Source organism: Hyperolius riggenbachi, chromosome 11 (genome assembly GCF_040937935.1).
Source record: "Hyperolius riggenbachi isolate aHypRig1 chromosome 11, aHypRig1.pri, whole genome shotgun sequence".
NCBI classification, from domain to species: Eukaryota; Metazoa; Chordata; class Amphibia; order Anura; family Hyperoliidae; genus Hyperolius; species Hyperolius riggenbachi.
In genome coordinates, this window is record NC_090656.1 from 249,161,707 (window position 1) to 249,186,436 (window position 24,730).

The 24,730-nt window shown below is 51.8% G+C and overlaps 1 protein-coding gene across 1 annotated transcript in view; it reads right to left on the minus strand.

Annotated features, from left to right (window-relative positions):
* PAMR1 (peptidase domain containing associated with muscle regeneration 1) overlaps positions 1–24,730 on the minus strand; it is a 129,098-nt gene that overhangs the window by 98,552 nt on the left and 5,816 nt on the right. The window contains 2 exon segments of the mRNA XM_068260519.1: positions 2,054–2,182; positions 22,622–22,798. Coding sequence (XP_068116620.1) covers positions 2,054–2,182; positions 22,622–22,798 — 306 coding nt within the window.

Here is a 24,730-nt window from a genome sequence, read left to right on the forward strand (position 1 = left end):
ACGCATAACATATACGCTATAGCAGCATAGAGGGTGGTATAGCGGCTGGGAACGCATAACATATACGCTATAGCAGCATAGAGGGTGGTATAGCGGCTGGGAACGCATAACATATACGCTATAGCAGCATAGAGGGTGGTATAGCGGCTGGGAACGCATAACATATACGCTATAGCAGCATAGAGGGTGGTATAGCGGCTGGGAACGCATAACATATACGCTATAGCAGCATAGAGGGTGGTATAGCGGCTGGGAACGCATAACATATACGCTATAGCAGCATAGAGGGTGGTATAGCGGCTGGGAACGCATAACATATACGCTATAGCAGCATAGAGGGTGGTATAGCGGCTGGGAACGCATAACATATACGCTATAGCAGCATAGAGGGTGGTATAGCGGCTGGGAACGCATAACATATACGCTATAGCAGCATAGAGGGTGGTATAGCGGCTGGGAACGCATAACATATACGCTATAGCAGCATAGAGGGTGGTATAGCGGCTGGGAACGCATAACATATACGCTATAGCAGCATAGAGGGTGGTATAGCGGCTGGGAACGCATAACATATACGCTATAGCAGCATAGAGGGTGGTATAGCGGCTGGGAACGCATAACATATACGCTATAGCAGCATAGAGGGTGGTATAGCGGCTGGGAACGCATAACATATACGCTATAGCAGCATAGAGGGTGGTATAGCGGCTGGGAACGCATAACATATACGCTATAGCAGCATAGAGGGTGGTATAGCGGCTGGGAACGCGGAAAATCACCCACGTTCCCAGCCTGTCGGCGGCAGTCGCCGAACCCGGAAGTAGCCGCCGGCGGGGACAGGACGATCGGAGTGGGGCTGCGAGGGCACCATACAGCTTCAGGGGGCTGAGGGATGCCCCGGGTGAGTAAATATCATTTTGTTTTTTAGACTTAAGTATTCCTTAAAGAGAGTGTGAAGCTAAAAACAAATACCTCTTTTTACTGGCCAGTCCTCTTCAGCAATAAGATCATAGCTGATACGCCGCATTCCTGCGGCAGAATAATGTCTTTATACCCCCAAATCCCGGGGGCAAAATTATCTGTTCGCTTCCTGGTAGAAGCAGATCTTTGCGCAGTAGCTCTGCCTCTGTTCCAGTCAATCTCTGGCAATCTCTGCTTCTCCCCGCCCCTCTCAGTCTTCTTTCGCTGAGAGGGGCGGGAAGAGGCGAAGATTGACTGGACTGGAGGCAGAGCTACTGCTCAAAGCTCTGCTACTACCAGGAAGCGAACAGATAATTTTGCCCCCGGGATTTGGGGGTATAAATACCTTGTTCTGCCGCTGGGATGTGGAGTATCAACTATGATCTTGTTGCTTAAGATTAAGATAACTTGCCAAGAGGTATTTTTATGGCTTCAGACTCTCTTTTAATAGGGCAGCAGGATTACTCACAGTTGTGATTTCCATTCATTATTAGCCTAGTACACACTTTCAATTATGATTGGCCAATCACTGACCAATTTTATAGCAAGCATGGGAAAATGGTGCCGGTACATATGGAAAGCACTTAAAGGGACTCTGAGCTCTGAATAAAAACAAAATTGGTACTCACCTCGGGATTTCTGCAGCCCACCGTAGGCCGGGAGGTCCCACGACGTCCATCCGGCTCTTCTCTCAGGCCTGGCTGCTCGGCGGCTCCCGGCGACACTGGGCCTGAGTATTTTGTTTTTATTCAGAGCTCGGAGTCCCTTTAAGTGCTTTCTATATGTACCGGCACCATTTTCCCATGCTTGCTATAAAATTGGTCAGTGATTGGCCAATCATAATTGAAAGTGTGTACCAGGCTAATAATGAATGGAAATCACTACTGCATCAGAAAGACTTGAGTAGAAATGCAAGTGCCATGCATTACCCACAATGCAATGTGGGGAAGGGGCAAAAGATCATGTAGGTAAGCTCTACTATACGTAGGTGGTAACATTGGCTAGTGATTGGCCAGTTAAAATTGGATGTGTGTATGCACTCTAAAAATGTCAGCCTTCTGATATTGGCGGTAGATAGAATGACGTTACTCACTCATGCAGTCTCCTCCATACCAGCCGATGCGGCACTCGGTACAGTACTTCCCCTTCACGTAGAAGTCGTCCAGCGTTCCGCCCCACGATCCATTGTTACACGTCTTGCAGTTGTCGAATATGGAGCAGCCTGCGAGGAAACAGGAGAAGAGGTGGGGGCATTAGTCAGCACAGCTTGTCATTAGACCTGCCCAATTACATGCTAATAATCAGGGCTGGTTCCAGACTTTTTGCTGCCTGAGACAAACTTGTGAATATGTCCCCCCCCCCCCCCCCCCCCCCATCCGATCTGGAATGATCACACCGCACCCAGCAATTTACTCTGCTTCATCTAATGTTCTCACATGACATGCTGCAGCTCAACACAATATCACACTGGCTGGTTGTGAGTCTGTGACAAACTGCTCACCCTCAGCCCCTCCATTCCTTCTCAGTCAGGACAGCAGTGCCACCTCCTCCCTTCTGCTGTGAAAGTCAAATGGGACACTGCTGCTCTCCTGCCTCCCCCCTCCTCACTCACTGTCAGACTCCTCACACAGCACAACAAGCTGCTTTCCCCAATGCTGCTCTCCTGCCTCCCCCCTCCTCACTCACTGTCAGACTCCTCACACAGCACAACAAGCTGCTTTTCCCCAATGCTGCTCTCCTGCCTCCCCCCTCCTCACTCACTGTCAGACTCCTCACACAGCACAACAAGCTGCTTTTCCCCAATGCTGCTCTCCTGCCTCCCCCCTCCTCACTCACTGTCAGACTCCTCACACAGCACAACAAGCTGCTTTTCCCCAATACTGCTCTCCTACCTTCCCCCTCCTCACTCACTGTCAGACTCCTCACACAGCACAACAAGCTGCTTTCCCCAATGCTGCTCTCCTACCTTCCCCCTCCTCACTCACTGTCAGACTCCTCACACAGCACAACGAGCTGCTTTTCCCCAATGCTGCTCTCCTGCCTCCCCCCTCCTCACTCACTGTCAGACTCCTCACACAGCACCACAAGCTGCTTTTCCCCAATGATGCTTTCCTGCCTCCCCCCTCCTCACTCACTGTCAGACTCCTCACACAGCACAACAAGCTGCTTTTCCCCAATGATGCTCTCCTGCCTCCCCCCTCCTCACTCACTGTCAGACTCCTCACACAGCACAACAAGCTGCTTTTCCCCAATGATGCTCTCCTGCCTCCCCCCTCCTCACTCACTGTCAGACTCCTCACACAGCACAACAAGCTGCTTTTCCCCAATGATGCTCTCCTGCCTCCCCCCTCCTCACTCACTGTCAGGCTCCTCACATAGCACAACAAGCTGCTTTTCCCCTAATGATGCTCTCCTGCCTCCCCTCTCCTCACTCACTGTCAGACTCCTCACACAGCACAACAAGCTGCTTTCCCCCAATGATGATCTCCTGCCTCCCCACTCTCACTCACTGTCAGACTCCTCACACAGCACAGCAAGCTGCTTTTCCCAAATGCTGCTCTCCTGCCTCCCCCCTCCTCACTCACTGTCACACTCCTCACACAGCACAACAAGCTGCTTTTCCCCAATGATGCTCTCCTGCCTCCCCCCTCCTCACTCACTGTCAGACTCCTCACACAGCACAACAAGCTGCTTTTCCCCAATGATGCTCTCCTGCCTCCCCCCTCCTCACTCACTGTCAGACTCCTCACACAGCACAACAAGCTGCTTTTCCCCAATGATGCTCTCCTGCCTCCCCCTCCTCACTCACTGTCAGACTCCTCACACAGCACAACAAGCTGCTTTTCCCCAATGATGCTCTCCTGCCTCCCCCCTCCTCACCCACTGTCGGACTCCTCACACAGCACAACAAGCTGCTTTTCCCCAATGATGCTCTCCTGCCTCCCCCCTCCTCACTCACTGTCAGACTCCTCACACAGCACAACAAGCTGCTTTTCCCCAATGCTGCTCTCCTGCCTCCCCCTCCTCACTCACTGTCAGACTCCTCACACAGCACAACAAGCTGCTTTTCCCCAATGATGCTCTCCTGCCTCCCCCTCCTCACTCACTGTCGGACTCCTCACACAGCACAACAAGCTGCTTTTCCCCAATGATGCTCTCCTACCTTCCCCCTCCTCACTCACTGTCAGACTCCTCACACAGCACAACAAGCTGCTTTTCCCCAATGATGCTCTCCTGCCTCCCCCTCCTCACTCACTGTCAGACTCCTCACACAGCACAACAAGCTGCTTTTCCCCAATGATGCTCTCCTGCCTCCCCCCTCCTCACCCACTGTCAGACTCCTCACAAAGCACAACAAGCTGCTTCTCCCCAATGCTGCTCTCCTGCCTCCCCCCTCCTCACTCACTGTCAGACTCCTCACACAGCACAACAAGCTGCTTTTCTCCAATGCTGCTCTCCTGCCTCCCCCCTCCTCACTCACTGTCAGACTCCTCACACAGCACCACAAGCTGCTTTTCCCCAATGATGCTTTCCTGCCTCCCCCCTCCTCACTCACTGTCAGACTCCTCACACAGCACAACAAGCTGCTTTTCCCCAATGATGCTCTCCTACCTCCCCCCTCCTCACTTACTGTCAGGCTCCTCACACAGCACAACAAGCTGCTTTCCCCAATGCTGCTCTCCTACCTTCCCCCTCCTTACTCACTGTCAGACTCCTCACACAGCACAACAAGCTGCTTTCCCCCAATGATGCTTTCCTGCCTCCCCCCTCCTCACTCACTGTCAGACTCCTCACACAGCACAACAAGCTGCTTTTCCCCAATGATGCTCTCCTACCTCCCCCCTCCTCACTCACTGTCAGACTCCTCACACAGCACAACAAGCTGCTTTTCCCCAATGATGCTCTCCTACCTCCCCCCTCCTCACTCACTGTCAGACTCCTCACACAGCACAACAAGCTGCTTTCCCCAATGCTGCTCTCCTACCTTCCCCCTCCTTACTCACTGTCAGACTCCTCACACAGCACAACGAGCTGCTTTTCCCCAATGCTGCTCTCCTGCCTCCCCCCTCCTCACTCACTGTCAGACTCCTCACACAGCACAACAAGCTGCTTTTCCCCAATGCTGCTCTCCTGCCTCCCCCTCCTCACTCACTGTCAGACTCCTCACACAGCACCACAAGCTGCTTTTCCCCAATGATGCTTTCCTGCCTCCCCCCTCCTCACTCGCTGTCAGACTCCTCACACAGCACAACAAGCTGCTTTCCCCCAATGATGATCTCCTGCCTCCCCCCTCTCACTCACTGTCAGACTCCTCACACAACACAACAAGCTACTTTTCCCCAATGCTGCTCTCCTGCCTCCCCCCTCCTCACTCACTGTCAGACTCCTCACACAGCACAACAAGCTGCTTTTCCCCAATGCTGCTCTCCTGCCTCCCCCTCCTCACTCACTGTCAGACTCCTCACACAGCACAACAAGCTGCTTTTCCCAAATGCTGCTCTCCTGCCTCCCCCCTCCTCACTCACTGTCACACTCCTCACACAGCACAACAAGCTGCTTTTCCCCAATGCTGCTCTCCTGCCTCCCCCTCCTCAATCACTGTCAGACTCCTCACACAGCACAACAAGCTGCTTTTCCCCAATGATGCTCTCCTGCCTCCCCCCTCCTCACTCACTGTCAGACTCCTCACACAGCACAACAAGCTGCTTTTCCCCAATGATGCTCTCCTGCCTCCCCCTCCTCACTCACTGTCAGACTCCTCACACAGCACAACAAGCTGCTTTTCCCCAATGATGCTCTCCTGCCTCCCCCTCCTCACTCACTGTCAGACTCCTCACACAGCACAACAAGCTGCTTTTCCCCAATGATGCTCTCCTGCCTCCCCCCTCCTCACCCACTGTCGGACTCCTCACACAGCACAACAAGCTGCTTTTCCCCAATGATGCTCTCCTGCCTCCCCCCTCCTCACTCACTGTCAGACTCCTCACACAGCACAACAAGCTGCTTTTCCCCAATGATGCTCTCCTGCCTCCCCCTCCTCACTCACTGTCAGACTCCTCACACAGCACAACAAGCTGCTTTTCCCCAATGATGCTCTCCTGCCTCCCCCCTCCTCACTCACTGTCGGACTCCTCACACAGCACAACAAGCTGCTTTTCCCCAATGATGCTCTCCTGCCTCCCCCCTCCTCACTCACTGTCAGACTCCTCACACAGCACAACAAGCTGCTTTCCCCAATGCTGCTCTCCTACCTTCCCCCTCCTCACTCACTGTCAGACTCCTCACACAGCACAACGAGCTGCTTTTCCCCAATGCTGCTCTCCTGCCTCCCCCCTCCTCACTCACTGTCAGACTCCTCACACAGCACCACAAGCTGCTTTTCCCCAATGATGCTTTCCTGCCTCCACCCTCCTCACTCACTGTCAGACTCCTCACACAGCACAACAAGCTGCTTTTCCCCAATGATGCTCTCCTACCTCCCCCCTCCTCACTCACTGTCAGGCTCCTCACACAGCACAACAAGCTGCTTTCCCCAATGCTGCTCTCCTACCTTCCCCCTCCTTACTCACTGTCAGACTCCTCACACAGCACAACAAGCTGCTTTCCCCCAATGATGCTTTCCTGCCTCCCACCTCCTCACTCACTGTCAGACTCCTCACACAGCACAACAAGCTGCTTTTCCCCAATGATGCTCTCCTACCTCCCCCCTCCTCACTCACTGTCAGACTCCTCACACAGCACAACAAGCTGCTTTTCCCCAATGATGCTCTCCTACCTCCCCCCTCCTCACTCACTGTCAGACTCCTCACACAGCGCAACAAGCTGCTTTCCCCAGTGCTGCTCTCCTACCTTCCCTCTCCTCACTCACTGTCAGACTCCTCACACAGCACAACAAGCTGCTTTCCCCAATGCTGCTCTCCTACCTTCCCCCTCCTTACTCACTGTCAGACTCCTCACACAGCACCACAAGCTGCTTTTCCCCAATGATGCTTTCCTGCCTCCCCCCTCCTCACTCACTGTCAGACTCCTCACACAGCACAACAAGCTGCTTTTCCCCAATGATGCTCTCCTGCCTCCCCCCTCCTCACTCACTGTCAGACTCCTCACACAGCACAACAAGCTGCTTTTCTCCAATGCTGCTCTCCTGCCTCCCCCCTTCTCACTCACTGCCAGACTCCTCACACAGCACAACAAGCTGCTTTTCCCCAATGCTGCTCTCCTGCCTCCCCTCCTCACTCACTGTCAGACTCCTCACACAGCACAACAAGCTGCTTTTCCCCAATGCTGCTCTCCTGCCTCCCCCCTCCTCACTCACTGTCAGACTCCTCACACAGCACAACAAGCTGCTTTTCCCCAATGCTGCTCTCCTGCCTCCCCCCTCCTCACTCACTGTCAGACTCCTCACACAGCACAACAAGCTGCTTTTCCCCAATGATGCTCTCCTGCCTCCCCCTCCTCACTCACTGTCAGACTCCTCACACAGCACAACAAGCTGCTTTTCCCCAATGATGCTCTCCTGCCTCCCCCCTCCTCACTCACTGTCGGACTCCTCACACAGCACAACAAGCTGCTTTTCCCCAATGATGCTCTCCTGCCTCCCCCCTCCTCACTCACTGTCAGACTCCTCACACAGCACAACAAGCTGCTTTTCCCCAATGATGCTCTCCTGCCTCCCCCTCCTCACTCACTGTCAGACTCCTCACACAGCACAACAAGCTGTTTTTCCCCAATGATGCTCTCCTACCTCCCCCCTCCTCACTCACTGTCAGACTCCTCACACAGCACAACAAGCTGCTTTTCCCCAATGATGCTCTCCTGCCTCCCCCCTCCTCACTCACTGTCAGACTCCTCACACAGCACAACAAGCTGCTTTTCCCCAATGCTGCTCTCCTGCCTCCCCCTCCTCACTCACTGTCAGACTCCTCACACAGCACAACAAGCTGCTTTTCCCTAATGATGCTCTCCTGCCTCCCCCCTCCTCACTCACTGTCACACTCCTCACACAGCACAACAAGCTGCTTTTCCCCAATGATGACCTCTTCAGCTCACTCTCTTCTCCTCCTACTCTGCCTGCATGCTGTTAGTGTAAACACAGTACAAACATGCTGCCCCTGTAATCTCTGCGCCTGATGCAAATGTTTCACCTTGCTTCATGAGAGAACCGGCCCTGCTAATAATAATTTTGGCTCGCCTGAAAAATGTATGCAAATCGAATAGAGCAAAACAAAATCGTCAAGAAGTGCAAGACTGGCCCAGTTCCCGTCTACATATAATTTACATGCTGTTATTCCAGTTTGAAGAAAGAAAGGTATATATTATCTTCACTATCCTTCAGGGATGTAACTACAAATCATCGGACTCACCTGCAAAATTTTGATGCCCCCCCCCCCCCCCAATGTTTACACTCTTTTCCTTTCCTTGAGTTCATGCAAATTTTTATGCAAATATATGCAGCTTAAAAATGGACCAATCAATTTAAAGGGAACCAGAGAGGAAGCACCCTTGTGTATTTTACCATATATATCAGTAAGAACATTAGAGAAAACACCTACCCTGCTCTCTGTTTCATCCTCACTGCTAAAAGTGTCTGTTATCAGCTGTGATAAGAATCCCGGACTGAGCATTCAGTCTGGCTTTACAGGGAATAATTATAGCTGAATCATTATAGCAGAGCCACAAGGGGGCAGGCTTGGGCTTGAAAAGACACCAGAGAAGACAGACTCAGCTACAATCTTTCCGTAGCAAAGCTAGACTGAGTGCTCAGTCGGGGATTATTATCAGAGGTGATAACAGGCAGATTAAACAGAGAACAATGAAACAAAGAGCAGATTAGGTGTTTACTGTCATGTTCCCACTGATTTATAAGGTAAAATACATGAGGGTGCTTCATCTCTGGTTCTCTTTAAACCTGGGTTTAAATGGATTGGTCCATTTACAAATTGCATACATTTGCATAAAAATTTGCATCATTTCAGAATAATTTGCATCTCATTGATCAGATCATCCCTAGTTACTGGTGACCCTCACAGCCTGGGGGCGGGGCCATCTCACAAGGGTCATAAAAACAAGTGTTGCCATCATGATCTCTTCACACCCATAACAAGCGTAGCCACAAAAACACCTGATCTGGAGGATGGAGCCCTGTATCAGAGGGAGGGAAGGAGTAGAGGGGTCCCCTTACAGCTCTGGGCCCCCTGCAGTGGCAGGAGCTGCTCCCCTCTAGTTACGCCCCCTGCTATCCTTCATAGAAAACTCTAGTCTCTATCACATCATCAGTATGTATTTCAGGTGTTTCTACAAGCTGCATTACGCTGGCATGCCTGTGATTACTTGTGTGTTTTTACCCAGGCCGTGTAGCAATAGGGGTTGCAGAGGTTGTGGCCTCATCGGGGCCCCCAAGGGCCCTCCCTCAACTGCAGTATTAGCTCTCTATTGGTCCTGTGCTCATAATAATCACTTCTATAGATACTTTGAATAGTGGTAATCAGTAACACGCTGCTCCCCATCCCCATTGGGGCCCAAAGCTCCTTCACTACGCCACTGTTTTTACCCCAATCATTCTTCTGAACCTTTTCATAGGCTTTACTGCAAAAGATGCCTTGTTCAGCCGTCATCCGTTATTGAGTAGGGAGGCTGGCTGGTATCTTTGTATTTTGGCAGTTAGACTGCTGTTCAGTCAGGCCTGGTTCACATTGCGTTCCGATCGCGTTAGCGTTGGGCGGTTTTTGAAGCGTTTTTTTTTTTATTCCCGGTGATTTCTGTGCGTTGGGCGTTTTGTAAGTGTTTTTTTTTTTTTGGGTCGTTTTGCGATTTCTAAGTGTCCTAGGCCTTATTTTTAAAGGGAAAAGACCAAAAATCCCGGAAAAACTTTACATTTAAATTGACAGGGAAAAAAATGCAGACAAAATCGCTGGCAAAAGCACTTTTTCTAGCGCTTTGCGCTTTTCATATAGCTCCCAGTATCACAAAATCACCCCAAAAAATGGTCCAGGCATCGCTTTTCAAATCGGAAAGCGAACGGAATTTCCCAATCTGAACGAGCGCATAGGAAAGCATGGTGGAAGCGTTTTCAGGGCGATTTTGAAAAAAAATCGTCAGCATTTTAAAAAATTAAAATGCGCCTCTAGTGTGACCGAGCCCTAAGCACTGTTTGAAAACAGAAAACCCTGAGAATCTTCCATGAGGAGATGGACTAGTACAAAACCTATTGGTTCTGTCAGATTTTAACTGCTTGCTTTTTTTTTGCTGGAGAGGTCCTTGAAATACACCAATTAGGGTGCAGTCCTTCCTGAGTGGATTGAAGATTGGCTGCAGATAGCAGTGTGATTGCGAAAGCCGGGCCCCTGGGGGCTCATTTACATCACACCCGTGTGCCGCGTTTTCCCAACACAGCAAAATACACAGAAATAAAGAGGAAAATCAATTCCTCTAAGTGTCGCTCAGTCACACCCGTGTGCTGCGCTGCTGTACAACACGCACAAGTTCTGCCCGCCGCAGTGTAAAGTGCCGACATGTGTCACTCCACGCCTGCAACAGCGCAAATCATCGCACGTGAATGTAACACGCGTGATCGCCGCATTCCCATACAAGCCGGCATTCTAAACATGCAGGAAATGCAACTTCTTCTGGGTAATAAGATTAGCCAAATCTGGCGCTACAACTTTAAAGTGGACCTGAACTCAGAACTTCCTCTCTGCTCTTAAAGATAAGCAACAGCATAACATTTAAAGAGAATCTGTATTGTTAAAATCGCACAAAAGTAAACATACCAGTGCGTTAGAGGACATCTCCTATTACCCACTGTCACAATTTCGCCGCTCCTCGCCGCATTAAAAGTGGTTAAAAACAGTTTTAAAAAGTTTGTTTATAAACAAACAAAATGGCCACCAAAACAGGAAGTAGGTTGATGTACAGTATGTCCACACATAGAAAATACATTCATACACAAGCAGGCTGTATACAACCTTCCTTTTGAATCTCAAGAGATCATTTGTGTGTTTCTTTCCCCCTGCAGCTATCTTCCACTGAAGTGTCAGGCTGTTTCTTCCTGCAGAGTGCAGACAGCTGTGCCTGCATGTAATTCCTCTGTATGTGAAAGCCCAGCCAGCTCAGAGGAGGATTTATTCAGCTTGTAAAAGATAAGAGAGAAGAGAGAAGCTGCCCTAATCTAAATAATACACAGGCAGTGTGCAGAGAGGGGCCTGGAGGGGGGAGATACATCACAGAACCACAACACTGAAGAACTTGGCAGCCTTCCAGACACACCAACAAGTCTGACAGGGGAAAGATACATTGATTTATTACAGAGACTGTCATAGTAGAAAGTGTTGCAGTAAGCCAGAACAGATTAGAATAGCTTTTGGAACTTGTAGGATGATAAAAAACAGGATGCAATTTTTGTTACGGAGTCTCTTTAAAGAAAAAACACATCTTTGTTACAGCCGATGCAAATCCTGCAATAAATCTGCAGTGTGTCTACTTCCTGTTTTCACGGAAGCAGACATAGGGTTAACATCCTGTTATTTGCTGCTCTGCTGAGGCAGCCAGCTGACACAGCTGAGAGATCAAATGACAGTTGTGATTAGTCACAGATGAGGGGGAATTAGACAGACTAAACTCTCTAAATACATACAGGGTGCATTCCTCTATGTCTTCCTTCTGTCCTGTGCAAGAGTACAGGTCCACTTTAAAACCTTCAATTTTGATTGGCCAATCACTAACCAACTTAAGCACTTCCATGTGGTATGAGTGGTTGCCTACACAATCTGTTCATAGTATTTATAAGCTGTTGTCCCTCACACTACATGGTAGTAAAATTGACCGGTGATTGGCCAATCATAGTTGAAGGTGTATAGCAGGCTTCACTTTTACCTTACAGCTTGGATATCCTTTAAGCCTGGTACACACCTTCAATTTTGATTGGCCAATTTTACCACCACCGTATAGCATGAGGATCAGCAGATTTTGAATACTCTATACAGATTATGTAGGCAAACCTTCATACTACATGGAGGTGGTGAAATTAAAGTGTTAATGCCTAGTACACACAGACAATTATGATTGCCCAATCACTGACCAATTTTACAACCTCCCTGTAGTATGAGAGATTATCTACATGAACAGATTAATAATATTCAAAGTCTGTTGGCCCTCATACTACATGGTGGTGATAAAATTGCCCAATCATTGGCCAATCAAAATTGGATATGTGTTGACACTAACTGGGACCTCCATCCACCCCATGAGTCTAGCCCCGCCCCCTGCATGTGTGCAGAGGCCATAGTATGACATGGGAGGGGGCATTCCTGTCCTCAGCAACTTCTTGCACTCAGTTTTGGAGAATTCCCCGGAAAGGACAGAGTGCATGATGGGAATGCTGCAAAGTTACACGCAGGCTGATTCCATTTGATTTCGGTGGCCTATAAGTCACTGGAAGAGGGGCTGTTTTCGGACAGAGGAAGAAAACTGCAGATTGTTTATTTCTCTGGGACAGAATCAGAATAAAGGTAAAATTCCAATCCCTTATCTATGCAAAAATTCCACCGGAATTTGGACGACCGCCAAGAGAGACGCCGGCAACACGGAGGACCGAAATAGACGGAAGAGCGAAACGCCAGCGGCACGAGTCCACAGAAGGGATTATATCTACATTATGAATAACTTCCCCTCTGGAAATCCTTATTTATAGGTAGGGTACCATATGCCGCGCCGCCGGCCCCCGCTGCTGCCGCCGTCTTCAAGTACAGAGCGTTTGTCTGGCCCCGAATGACCCGAGTATATCAAACGATACAGGTGAACAGCTACATACACATGAGATTACAGTTACCCAATCTCACCTATACAACCGCCCTGGTTCACCACGCATAGTCGGTCTGTAAACTCCAGCTCAAGGCAAAAAAAATACATAACTAAAGGAAAACTCTACAAAGTGTGGTTGGATTTAAAGTGTATCTGTACATAAATAAATTATTATTTAGTATTTATATAGCGCCGACATCCTCCGCTGCACTGTACAGAGTATATTATCTTAAAGTGGACCTGAACTCTTGCACAGGACAGAAGGAAAACCTATAGGAATGCACCCTGTATGTATTTAGAGAGTTTAGCCTAATCCCCCTCTCATCTGTCATTAATCAAAAGGTGTAATTTGATCTCTCAGTTGTGTACACAGAGCAGCTAATTTGTAAACACAGGCTGTTGACCCTATGTTGGCTTCTATGAAAGCAGGAAGTAGACACACTGCAGGTTTATTGCAGGATTTGTATCAGCTGTAACAAAGAAATGTTTTATTTTAAAGGTTATTATGCTGTTGCTTATCTTTTAGAGCAGAGAGGAAGTTCTGAGTTCAGGTCCACTCAGAGGGGCTCACAATTTAATCCTTACGATAGTCCTATGTATGCAGGGATGGATCTAGACCAAGTTGCGCCTGGGGCAAGGTCAGGGTTTGGCGCCTAAAGGTCAGGTTTTGGTGCCTAAAGATCAGGTTTTGGCACCTAAACTGCCATTCCCCATCCAAATTTTGCCGCCTTTTTAAGAATTTAACAAACTGCGCCTGGGGCAAGAGACCCCTCTGCCCCCCCCTAGATCCGTCCCTGTATGTATGTATCTTGTAGTGTAGAAATTTAAGGGGAAGAATGATAATTAACTTATTATGCAGAAAGTGCACACGCTGGGATTCGAACCCAGGGACCCAGCGCTGCAAGGTGAGAGAGCAGGTCTATGCTACTGTTGAGGCTCCGCTAGGCGAGCTTCTGGAGGACAAAGCGCTGAAACGGCGAGGTGGAGGGAGACGGGGAGAGATTCCGGAGGATCTGAGGTAAGTATCATCATTTCTTTTAAGGTGGCCACACGCGATACAATAAAATGATCCGATTTTACAGCAATTCGATAAAAACGATCGGATCTCCCGAAAAAATCGAAAGCTTTTTTTTCATTCGACTGAAAAATCCGATCGGATTTCCTGTTTTTTTTTCGATTTTTATCTATCCGGAATGCCAGATATTTCTCTTCAATTTCTACTAAAGATTGTATGGTGTGTGTTAGATTGTCAATTTATTAATATACACACCCTAGCAATTTTCTCTGAGTTTCCAATCATTGTTATCATAATTGGGGAAAAATTTAACACGTGTGTGTGGTACATTGGTCAGATTTTTGAAATGTTACAATCAGTCAGAAAAAATTGATTGCAATTCTTGAATTGAACAGAAATTTAAAAAATCGTATGGTGTGTGGCCAACCTTTAGAATCTCACAGCTTTGAGGCCCCATTCACACTTACAAAACGCAGGAGTGATTTTTCCGCAATTTCACGCTAGAAAAAATCACTGAACACTGCGGCGATCGCCGGGAAATCGCCTGAAAATGGTGCAGGCGACCCGTTTGCGTTTTTGCCCATTTTGGGGCGATTTGCGGCGATTAGCGAAAATCGCCCAAGTAAGAACGGGCCCATAGGGTTTCATTACGCTAGCGGTTTTAAAAAGCGCTAGCGTTTGAGCGTTTTGCCGAAATCACGGCAAAGCGCTCTAGTGTGAATGGGCCCTAATTGAAATAAATGTCATAGTAAGTCAAAGAACAACTTACAAATTGGAATTTATAAAAATTGGAAATCTACAGATTGGATTGGGGTGCCCCCTGCTGGTGAAACGAGCATATGGGAAACATTGATAGATAACATTTCATTAAAAAACAATACAAAAAAATTTTATGTGCAGAATTAAGCCTTACAACCAAACAAAACGGTTGTTAAACCTCCATCTGGAACACCCCATTGTTGGGGAGAACAGGCGGGTAACGGTGGGCGGAACGCCAAAGACCGCAGCAGCCAGATAGGTTTCCGTTCAGCTGAGTTACATGAAAGGGAGGGCGGAGTCCTGGGCGTGACGTTCTTTTATCTGCATTAACACGAGCTTCTTGAGGGATTATCTTCTGGGAGGTTCTGCTCCAGAAAGCTAATCCTTCCAGAGCCTTCTATTAGCGCCGGTAGAGGGACACGCCCAGGACTCAGACTTCCTCATACCGCTACAAGCAGAGATTGTCAGCGAACAGTGATGAGTGAAAACGCCAAAATTATTTTCTCGAAAATATTGTTAAATACAATTTTCAAGTGAAAGTGCTGTGAAAAACAAGTTTTTATATTTTTTGCGGTTAATTTTTGCAGTAAAAAATAACGTTTTTTTGCTTTTTCGCAGAAAATATTTTTGTGTGAAAAATATAGTTTTTTTTCTGCATTTTCGCACTTTTCGTGGTAAAATATCGATTTAAAAAAGCAAACATTTTCTCGAAGACAAAAATAGCATTTAGGAAGCGAAAATGACTTTGGCGAAGATTTGCAAGCAACGCTGTCACCGAGATGTAGATAATTCTGACTTGCATGCAAATTACATACAAACTGCATGCAGCCGAGAAATGGGGGAGAGAGCCAAGCAATCGCTCTTCCTGTTAATTCTAATTGGCTATATAGCATCTTATTGGGCATCCCTGGCTCTTAGCGTTCTGCCATGGGGGCAGGGCAGGGCTGAGGCGAGAGAGGCTCCAGCCTCAGGGCGCAGTGTAGGAGGGGACGCAGGGCGAGGCAGAGGCAAGAGAGGCTCCAGCCTCAGGGCGCAGTGTAGGAGGGGACGCAGGGCGGGGCAGAGGCAAGAGAGGCTCCAGCCTCAGGGCGCAGTGTAGGAGGGGACGCAGGGCGGGGCAGAGGCGAGAGAGGCACTAGCCTCAGGGCGAAGTGTAGGAGGGGACGCAGGGTGGGGCCGAGGCGAGAGAGGCTCCAGCCTCAGGGCGCAGTGTAGGAAGGGGGGCAGGGCGGGGCAGAGGCAAGAGAGGCTCCAGCCTCAGGGCGCAGTGTAGGAGGGGACGCAGGGCGGGGGCGGGGCAGAGGCGAGAGAGGCACCAGCCTCAGGCCGCAGTGTAGGAGGGGGCACAGGGAGGGGCAGAGGCGAGAGAGGCTCCAGCCTCAGGGCGCAGTGTAGGAAGGGGGGCAGGGCGGGGCAGAGGCAAGAGAGGCTCCAGCCTCAGGGCGCAGTGTAGGAGGGGACGCAGGGCGGGGGCGGGGCCGAGAGAGGCACCAGCCTCAGGGCGCAGTGTAGGAGGGGACACAGGGTGGGGCCAAGGCGAGAGAGGCTCCAGCCTCAGGGCGCAGTGTAGGAGGGGACGCAGGGCGGGGGCGAGGCAGAGGCGAGAGAGGCTCCAGCCTCAGGGCGCAGTGTAGGAGGGGACGCAGGGCGGGGGCGGGGCAGAGGCGAGAGAGGCTCCAGCCTCAGGGCGCAGTGTAGGAGAGGGCGCAGGGTGGGGCCGAGGCAGAGGTGAGAGAGGCTACAGCCTCAGGGCGCAGTGTAGGATGGGGCGCAGGGTGGGGCCGAGGCAGAGGTGAGAGAGGCTCCAGCCTCAGGGCGCAGTGTAGGAGAGGGCGCAGGGTGGGGCCGAGGCAGAGGTGAGAGAGGCTCCAGCCTCAGGGCGCAGTGTAGGAGAGGGCGCAGGGTGGGGCCGAGGCAGAGGTGAGAGAGGCTCCAGCCTCAGGGCGCAGTGTAGGATGGGGCGCAGGGTGGGGCCGAGGCAGAGGTGAGAGAGGCTCCAGCCTCAGGGCGCAGTGTAGGAGAGGGCGCAGGGTGGGGCCGAGGCAGAGGTGAGAGAGGCTCCAGCCTCAGGGCGCAGTGTAGGAGAGGGCGCAGGGTGGGGCCGAGGCAGAGGTGAGAGAGGCTACAGCCTCAGGGCGCAGTGTAGGATGGGGCGCGGGTGGGGCCGAGGCAGAGGTGAGAGAGGCTCCAGCCTCAGGGCGCAGTGTAGGAGAGGGCGCAGGGTGGGGCCGAGGCAGAGGTGAGAGAGGCTCCAGCCTCAGGGCGCAGTGTAGGAGAGGGCGCAGGGTGGGGCCGAGGCAGAGGTGAGAGAGGCTCCAGCCTCAGGGCGCAGTGTAGGAGGGGGTGCAGGGTGGGGCAGAGGCGAGAGAGGCTCCAGCCTCAGGGCGCAGTGTAGGAGAGGGCGCAGGGTGGGGCCGAGGCAGAGGTGAGAGAGGCTCCAGCCTCAGGGCGCAGTGTAGGAGAGGGCGCAGGGTGGGGCCGAGGCAGAGGTGAGAGAGGCTCCAGCCTCAGGGCGCAGTGTAGGAGGGGGCGCAGGGCAGGGCTGAGGCGAGAGAGGCTCCAGCCTCAGGGTGCAGTGTAGGAGGGGGCGCAGGGCAGGGCTGAGGCGAGAGAGGCTCCAGCCTCAGGGCGCAGTGTAGGAGAGGGCGCAGGGCGGGGCCGAGGCAGAGGTGAGAGAGGCTCCAGCCTCAGGGCGCAGTGTAGGAGGGGGCGCAGGGCGGGGCTAAGGCAGAGGTGAGAGAGGCTCCAGCCTCAGGGCACAGTGTAGGAGGGGGCGCAGGGCGGGGCCGAGGCAGAGGTGAGAGAGGCTCCAGCCTCAGGGCGCAGTGTAGGAGGGTCACAGGGCGGGGCAGAGGCGAGAGAGGCTCCAGCCTCAGGGTGCAGTGTAGGAGAGGGTGCAGGGCGGGGCCGAGGCGTGGGAGGCTCCAGCCTCAGGGCGCAGTGTAGGAGGGGGAGCACAACTCACTCAGCTATCATTCCCCTACTGTGTTTGATATTGTGCCCTTAGGTCAGGGCCGGTTTAACCCCCCCTAGGGCAAAGGAAAGCTGGGGCCTCCATCCCCCCAGAAAAATGTAATCTAGCTGGCTGCCGCGTCCCCTCCGCCTAATTGATTTGTGTTATCAGACCGATATACCTGCTAGCGGGGCCCCAGAACGATAGCAGCATTTGTAATTTACCTGGCTGTCCCGGCTGCTGTGCTGGAGCTGCTTGCCGCCCGTTTTCATTCAACTTCCTGTGTGACCCGACGCATCATATCATGTGTAATAAGCGTCGGGTCACACAGGACGTTGAGTGAAGACGGGCGGCAAGCAGCTCCAGCACAGCAGCCGGGACAGCCAGGTAAATTACACATGCTGCTATCGTGCTGGGGCCCAGCTAGCAGATATATTTGTCTGATTATTTACAAATTAATTAGGATTATAACAAATTAATTAGGAGTGAGGTCGGGGTTTTGGCAGGGGGGGGGGGGGGGGGCTGGCGGCACAACCCCGTTACCAACCACAGTGATGTTGAGGTGGAGGTTGGGGCCCCATCTGTGCTCAGGGGCCCTGGGGCAATTACCCCTCTTGCCTTACTGCAAGCGCCGGCCCTGCCTGGGGCGCCTCTTAGTCTAATAGCAATCAGTGTGTGACTGCTGGGGTGGGTGGGATGGAGGAGGGGCCTCTTAGTGTAATAGCAATCAGTGTGTGACGGCTGGGGTGGGAGGGATGAGGGGGGGCCTCTTAGTGTAATAGCAATCAGTGTGTGACGGCTGGGGTGGGAGGGATGGGGAGGGGCCTCATAGTGTAATAGCAATCAGTGTGTGACGGCTGGGGTGGGAGGGATGGGGAGGGGCCTCATAGTGTAACAGCAATCAGTGTGTGACGGCTGAGGTGGGAGGGATGGGGAGGGGCCTCTTAGTGTAATAGCTATCAGTGTGTGACTGCTGGGGTGGGAGGGATGGAGGGGCCTCTTAGTGTAATAGCAATCAGTGTGTGACGGCTGGGGTGGGAGGGATGGAGGAGAGGCCTCTTAGTGTAATAGCAATCAGTGTGTGACGGCTGGGGTGGGAGGGATGGAGGGGCCTCTTAGTGTAATAGCAATCAGTGTGTGACGGCTGGGGTGGGAGGGATGGGGAGGGGCCTCATAGTGTAATAGCAATCAGTGTGTGACGGCTGGGGTGGGAGGGATGGGGAGGGGCCTCATAGTGTAACAGCAATCAGTGTGTGACGGCTGGGGTGGGAGGGATGGGGAGGGGCCTCATAGTGTAACAGCAATCAGTGTGTGACGGCTGAGGTGGGAGGGATGGGGAGGGGCCTCTTAGTGTAATAGCTATCAGTGTGTGACGGCTGGGGTGGGAGGGATGGGGAGGGGCCTCATAGTGTAATAGCAATCAGTGTGTGACGGCTGGGGTGGGAGGGATGGGGAGGGGCCTCATAGTGTAACAGCAATCAGTGTGTGACGGCTGGGGTGGGAGGGATGGGGAGGGGCCTCATAGTGTAACAGCAATCAGTGTGTGACGGCTGAGGTGGGAGGGATGGGGAGGGGCCTCTTAGTGTAATAGCTATCAGTGTGTGACGGCTGGGGTGGGAGGGATGGAGGCAGGGCCGTTTTTTCCACCGTGCGGGCCGGGCGGCCGCACTGAGCGCAGACTGGGAGGACAGGAAGGGGGGCGCCGGCAGGAAGACACTGACTGCGGGAGCCGCTGAGCAGGAGGACAGGTGATGTGCGGTGCTGGTCCCAGTACGCCAGCGCGATCACCATCCTTCCCACACTCCTGGCTCCTGGGCGTCCTGCAGCATTCTCCTTCCGCTCTGACGTCAGCGCGTGATGACAGTCACTTGACGTCTGTAGCGGTATTGCAGGAGAGGAAGAGCGCCGTGGAGTCCTGGCTGTCTTCACGCCACGGCGATGCGTCTGTCTGTCGTCCCCTGCCTGGTGACCTGCCCTGCGTGCTTTTCCCCCCTGGATTGGCGTCTCTTCACAGACACTGCTGCTGTGCTGTCCCCTCTGCCTCTGTCCTCCGCACCGATGTGTCCGCTATCAGGGAGGGGGGTCGCTCTCTGCCGGCACCTACCTAATCTAACCTATACTGGGGGTGGGGCTCCTACCTATCTAACCTATACTGGGGGGCACCTTCCTATCTAACCTATACTGGGGGGCAGCTACCTAATCTAACCTATACTGGGGGGCATATACCTATCTAACCTATACTGCGGGGGGCACCTACCTAATCTAACCTATACTGGGGGGCAGCTACCTATCTAACCTATACTGGGGGGCAGCTACCTATCTAACCTATACTGGGGGGGCAGCTACCTATCTAAACTATACTGGGGGGCAGCTACCTATCTAACCTATACTGGGGGGCAGCTTCCTATCTAACCTACACTGGGGGGCACCTACCTAATCTAACCTATACTGTGGGGCAGCTACCTAATCTAACCAATACTGTGGGGCAGCTACCTAATCTAACCTATACTGGGGGGCAGCTACCTATCTAACCTATACTGGGGGGGGGGGGCACCTACCTAATCTAACCTATACTGGGGGGCAGCTACCTATCTAACCTATACTGTGGGGGGGGGGGGCACCTACCTAATCTAACCTATACTGGGGGGCAGCTACCTATCTAACCTATACTGGGGGGCAGCTACCTATCTTACCTATACTGGGGGGCACCTACCTAATCTAACCTATACTGGGGGGCAGCTACCTATCTTGCCTATACTGGGGGGCACCTACCTAATCTAACCTATACTGAGGGGGCAGCTACCTATCTAACCTATACTGGGGAGCAGCTACCTAATTTAACCTATACTGGGGGGAAGCTACCTAATCTAACCTATACTGGGGGGCAGCTACCTATCTAACCTATACTGGGGGGCACCTACCTAATCTAACCTATACTGGGGGGAAGCTACCTAATCTAACCTATACTGGGGGGCACCTACCTAATCTAACCTATACTGGGGGGCACCTACCTAATCTAACCTATACTGGGGGCACCTACCTATCTGACCTATGCTGGGGGCAACTATTCTGGCTACCTATATTAGAGGCACCCACCTAGCTAACCTGTACTGGGGCACCTACCTATCTAACTTATACCGGGGGTGCCTGCCTATCTAACCTATACTGGGGGCACCTATACTGGCTACCTATACTGGAGGCACCTACCTGGCTAACCTATACCGGGGGCAACTATACTGGCTCACCTATGCCTGGCTGCCTATACTGGGGGGACCTATAGCTGGCTACCTATACTGGGGTACCTATTCTTGGCTACCTTTACTGGGGGGACCTATATTAAGTGCAACTAGACCTGGCTAACCTATACCGCGGGCACCCATACCTTGCTCCGAAGGGGGGGGGGGGCGCAATTTTTACACCCTCGCCCTGGGTGCATTTTAGCCTAGAAACTGCACTGGTTGGAGGGGCCTCTTAGTGTAATAGCAATCAGTGTGTGACGGCTGGGGTGGGAGGGATGGGGGAGGGGCCTCTTAGTGTAATAGCAATCAGTATGTGATGGCTGGGGTGGGAGGGATGGGGAGGGGCCTCTTAGTGTAATAGCAATCAGTGTGTGACGGCTGGGGTGGGAGGGATGAGGGGGGCCTCTTAGTGTAATAGCAATCAGTGTGTGACGGCTGGGGTGGGAGGGATGGGGAGGGGCCTCATAGTGTAATAGCAATCAGTGTGTGACGGCTGGGGTGGGAGGGATGGGGAGGGGCCTCATAGTGTAACAGCAATCAGTGTGTGACGGCTGAGGTGGGAGGGATGGGGAGGGGCCTCTTAGTGTAATAGCTATCAGTGTGTGACGGCTGGGGTGGGAGGGATGGAGGGGCCTCTTAGTGTAATAGCAATCAGTGTGTGACGGCTGGGGTGGGAGGGATGGAGGAGGTGCCTCTTAGTGTAATAGCAATCAGTGTGTGACGGCTGGGGTGGGAGGGATGGAGGGGCCTCTTAGTGTAATAGGAATCAGTGTGTGACGGCTGGGGTGGGAGGGGTGGAGGGGCCTCTTAGTGTAAAAGCAATCAGTGTGTGACGGCTGGGGTGGGAGGGATGGAGGGGCCTCTTAGTGTAATAGCAATCAGTGTGTGACGGCTGGGGTGGGAGGGATGGAGGAGGGGCCTCTTAGTCTAATAGCAATCAGTGTGTGACGGCTGGGGTGGGAGGGATGGAGGAGGTGCCTCTTAGTGTAATAGCAATCAGTGTGTGACGGCTGGGGTGGGAGGGATGGAGGTTCCTCTTAGTGTAATAGCAATCAGTGTGTGACGGCTGGGGTGGGAGGGATGGGGGAGGGGCCCCTTTAGTCTATTAGCAATCAGTGTGTGACGGCTGGGGTGGGAGGGATGGGGAGGAGCCTCTTAGTGTAATAGCAATCAGTGTGTGATGACTGGGGTGGGAGGGATGGGGAGGGGCCTCTTAGTGTAATAGCAATCAGTGTGTGACGGCTGGGGTGGGAGGGATGGGGGAGGTGCCTCTTAGTGTAATAGCAATCAGTGTGTGACGGCTGGGGTGGGAGGGGTGGAGGAGGGGCCTCTTAGTGTAGTAGCAATCAGTGTGTGACGGCTGGGGTGGGAGGGATGGAGGAGGGGCCTCTTAGTGTAATAGCAATCAGTGTGTGACGGCTGGGGTGGGAGGGATGGGGAGGTGCCTCTTAGTGTAATAGCAATCAGTGTATGACGGCTGGGGTGGGAGGGATGGAGGAGGGCCTCTTAGTGTAATAGCAATCAGTGTGTGACGGCTGGGGTGGGAGGGATGAGGAGGAGCCTCTTAGTGTAATAGCAATCAGTGAGTGACGGCTGGGGTGGGAGGGATGGAGGAGGGGCCTCTTAGTGTAATAGCAATCAGTGTGTGACAGCTGGGGTGGGAGGGATGGGAGGGGCCTCTTAGTGTAATAGCAATTAGTGTGTGACGGCTGGGGTGGGAGGGATGGGGAGGGGCCTCTTAGTGTAATAGCAATCAGTGAGTGACGGCTGGGGTGGGAGGGATGGAGGGGCGCACTTTTGGTGTCTCAGACTTCAGTGCTGGAGGAACTTGTCCCGGCTCTGCACGGTGGCACATTGTTCCCGTGTATCGCTGCCCCTCTCCTGTGTGTTGGGTACCTGGGTGTATCAGGCAGGAGTCACATTCGTTGTCCTCGTTGCGGCAGCAGGGGATGGTGTACCCCACCTTCTTATTGCCCCCGGGGCACGTACACTCCACCTGGTCGTACTCGCAGCAGTCCCGGCACATGATGTTCCACTCCGCGCCTGGGCAGTTCTCATTGATCACCGTGTACTCTGAAAAACACACAAACACTGACATCAACCAAAAAGTGGGCGGAGACAAATACACATTTCACTGGGAAAATGTAAACTGCAGCCATTCTTACACTGTTAACAGCAGGGTTAATGGCAGGGTTCTTAAACTTTGCACATGTGGTCACTGGGTGACTGGGATTAATATTCAGAAAAGTGGGTGGAGCCTACAAAAGCCAATCAAAATACACCTATTGCTTTTCAAGGGGAATATTTAATTGCTGCCATTCTTGCACTGTTAATGGCACAAGCCTCAAACCTGGTACAGTTGGTTATTGGGTGACTGGGTGTTCAAATTCAGAAAAGGGGGTGGAGCCACCAACAGCCAATCATTTGTTTCATTTCAATGCAAATCATTTATGCCCCAAAGCTCACAAACTAGGTCATTGAGTAATTGTGTGTTGGGTTAGAAAAAAGTGGGTGGAGCCAACACCAGCCAAATACATGCACGGGCAACGCTGTGTCATCGGCTAGTGTGATAAATAAAACTGTTTATTTCTTTACAATATAATTCAGCGTTTGCCCAATGCCCATTGTATAATCTTTCCTCTTCCTGATTTACATTCTGAAATATATCACTGGTGGTGACATCTTTAGTCCTGCCAGGTGCAGCTCTGCAGAATGTTTGCTTACTGAGAGTGCCAAAGCCAGTACAAAATATACCATGGCTATCATTCATAAAGCATTTCCGCATGCAAATTCAGCATTCATAAAGGTTCCTTCCGCATGAAAAGCTGACATTACCGAGCACAGTGATAAATCACCGCCCTGTGCAGTGATTATTGTAAAAAATGTAGCAAAATGTTAATTCATAAAGATCACCGCAAGCGGTGTGAGGTCGGGAAGTACCGCTCCCTCTGATGTGGCGATAACAATGTAAGTGAATGGAGACACACAGACCTCCCAGGCAGCTGCAGTAGAGCGGAACACGGAGAAATGTATCAACTCGGCAGCTTCCGTGTCTCCGCAAGCCTACCGCCTGCCTAGTTCGGGGAATCTTCGCACTCCTCCCGCACATGGATACTTTTTTATGAATCAGCAGCCAGAAGTCTAAAACATCATCAGCGGTGTTTTCCCGCACCTATTCTCCATACCGACAGCACTTTCATGAATGATAGCCCTTGTCTCCCAGAATGCTCTGGGAAGAAAATTCTGCACAGCTAAAAAGCCTAGGTTGTGACATCACTGGGAGGGCTGTGTTACATACCAATATATAGAAATGTACAGATATGTCTATATATACTGTACTGGAAGTGTTTCTGCATAATGTATCCTGCATAATGTACTGCATTCCACTAATATGTCACAACAGGGCCTCTTTAATATGGATGCTCACCGTGTTCTGCGGAATTCCGTTTTCCAGAATTTGATGATTCCGTTCCGTCGCATCGGAACGGAATGGCCATAGAGCTATAGCGGAAATTCCGCGGAACGATGTGCAATTCCGGTGGAATGCAGAATTTTGTTCGCCGATCACAAGAAAGCCCTTAGAAGAAGTTTAAACTACAGGATTAAGGATGATCCGACAGAAGTAAACCTCCCTCCACCCCTCTTGTCTAGTCTTCCAGGGATTTGTAGGATGTCAAAAGCCAGCTCCCATACATTGGCTGGGAATGGAACCCAGGTCCACTGCTTGGAAGGCAGCTATGCTCACCACTATACCACCGACACTACATGCTGAAGCCAGCCTAGCATGTACCATTGTGGTGCAATGGAAGTGTGCTGGACCCATAACCCAGAGGTTGATGGATTGACGCCTCTCTGTGACAACAATAATAATAAAAAAAGATTTAAACTAAGAAAAACTTGCTTGTACTTCTTCCCAGTTATCTGTTTGACACCCCCCCCCCCTCCACCCTTTCAATAAAAGTCTATTTGTAGGGAGGGGGGGTCTTTATGGTTAGACTTGGGGGT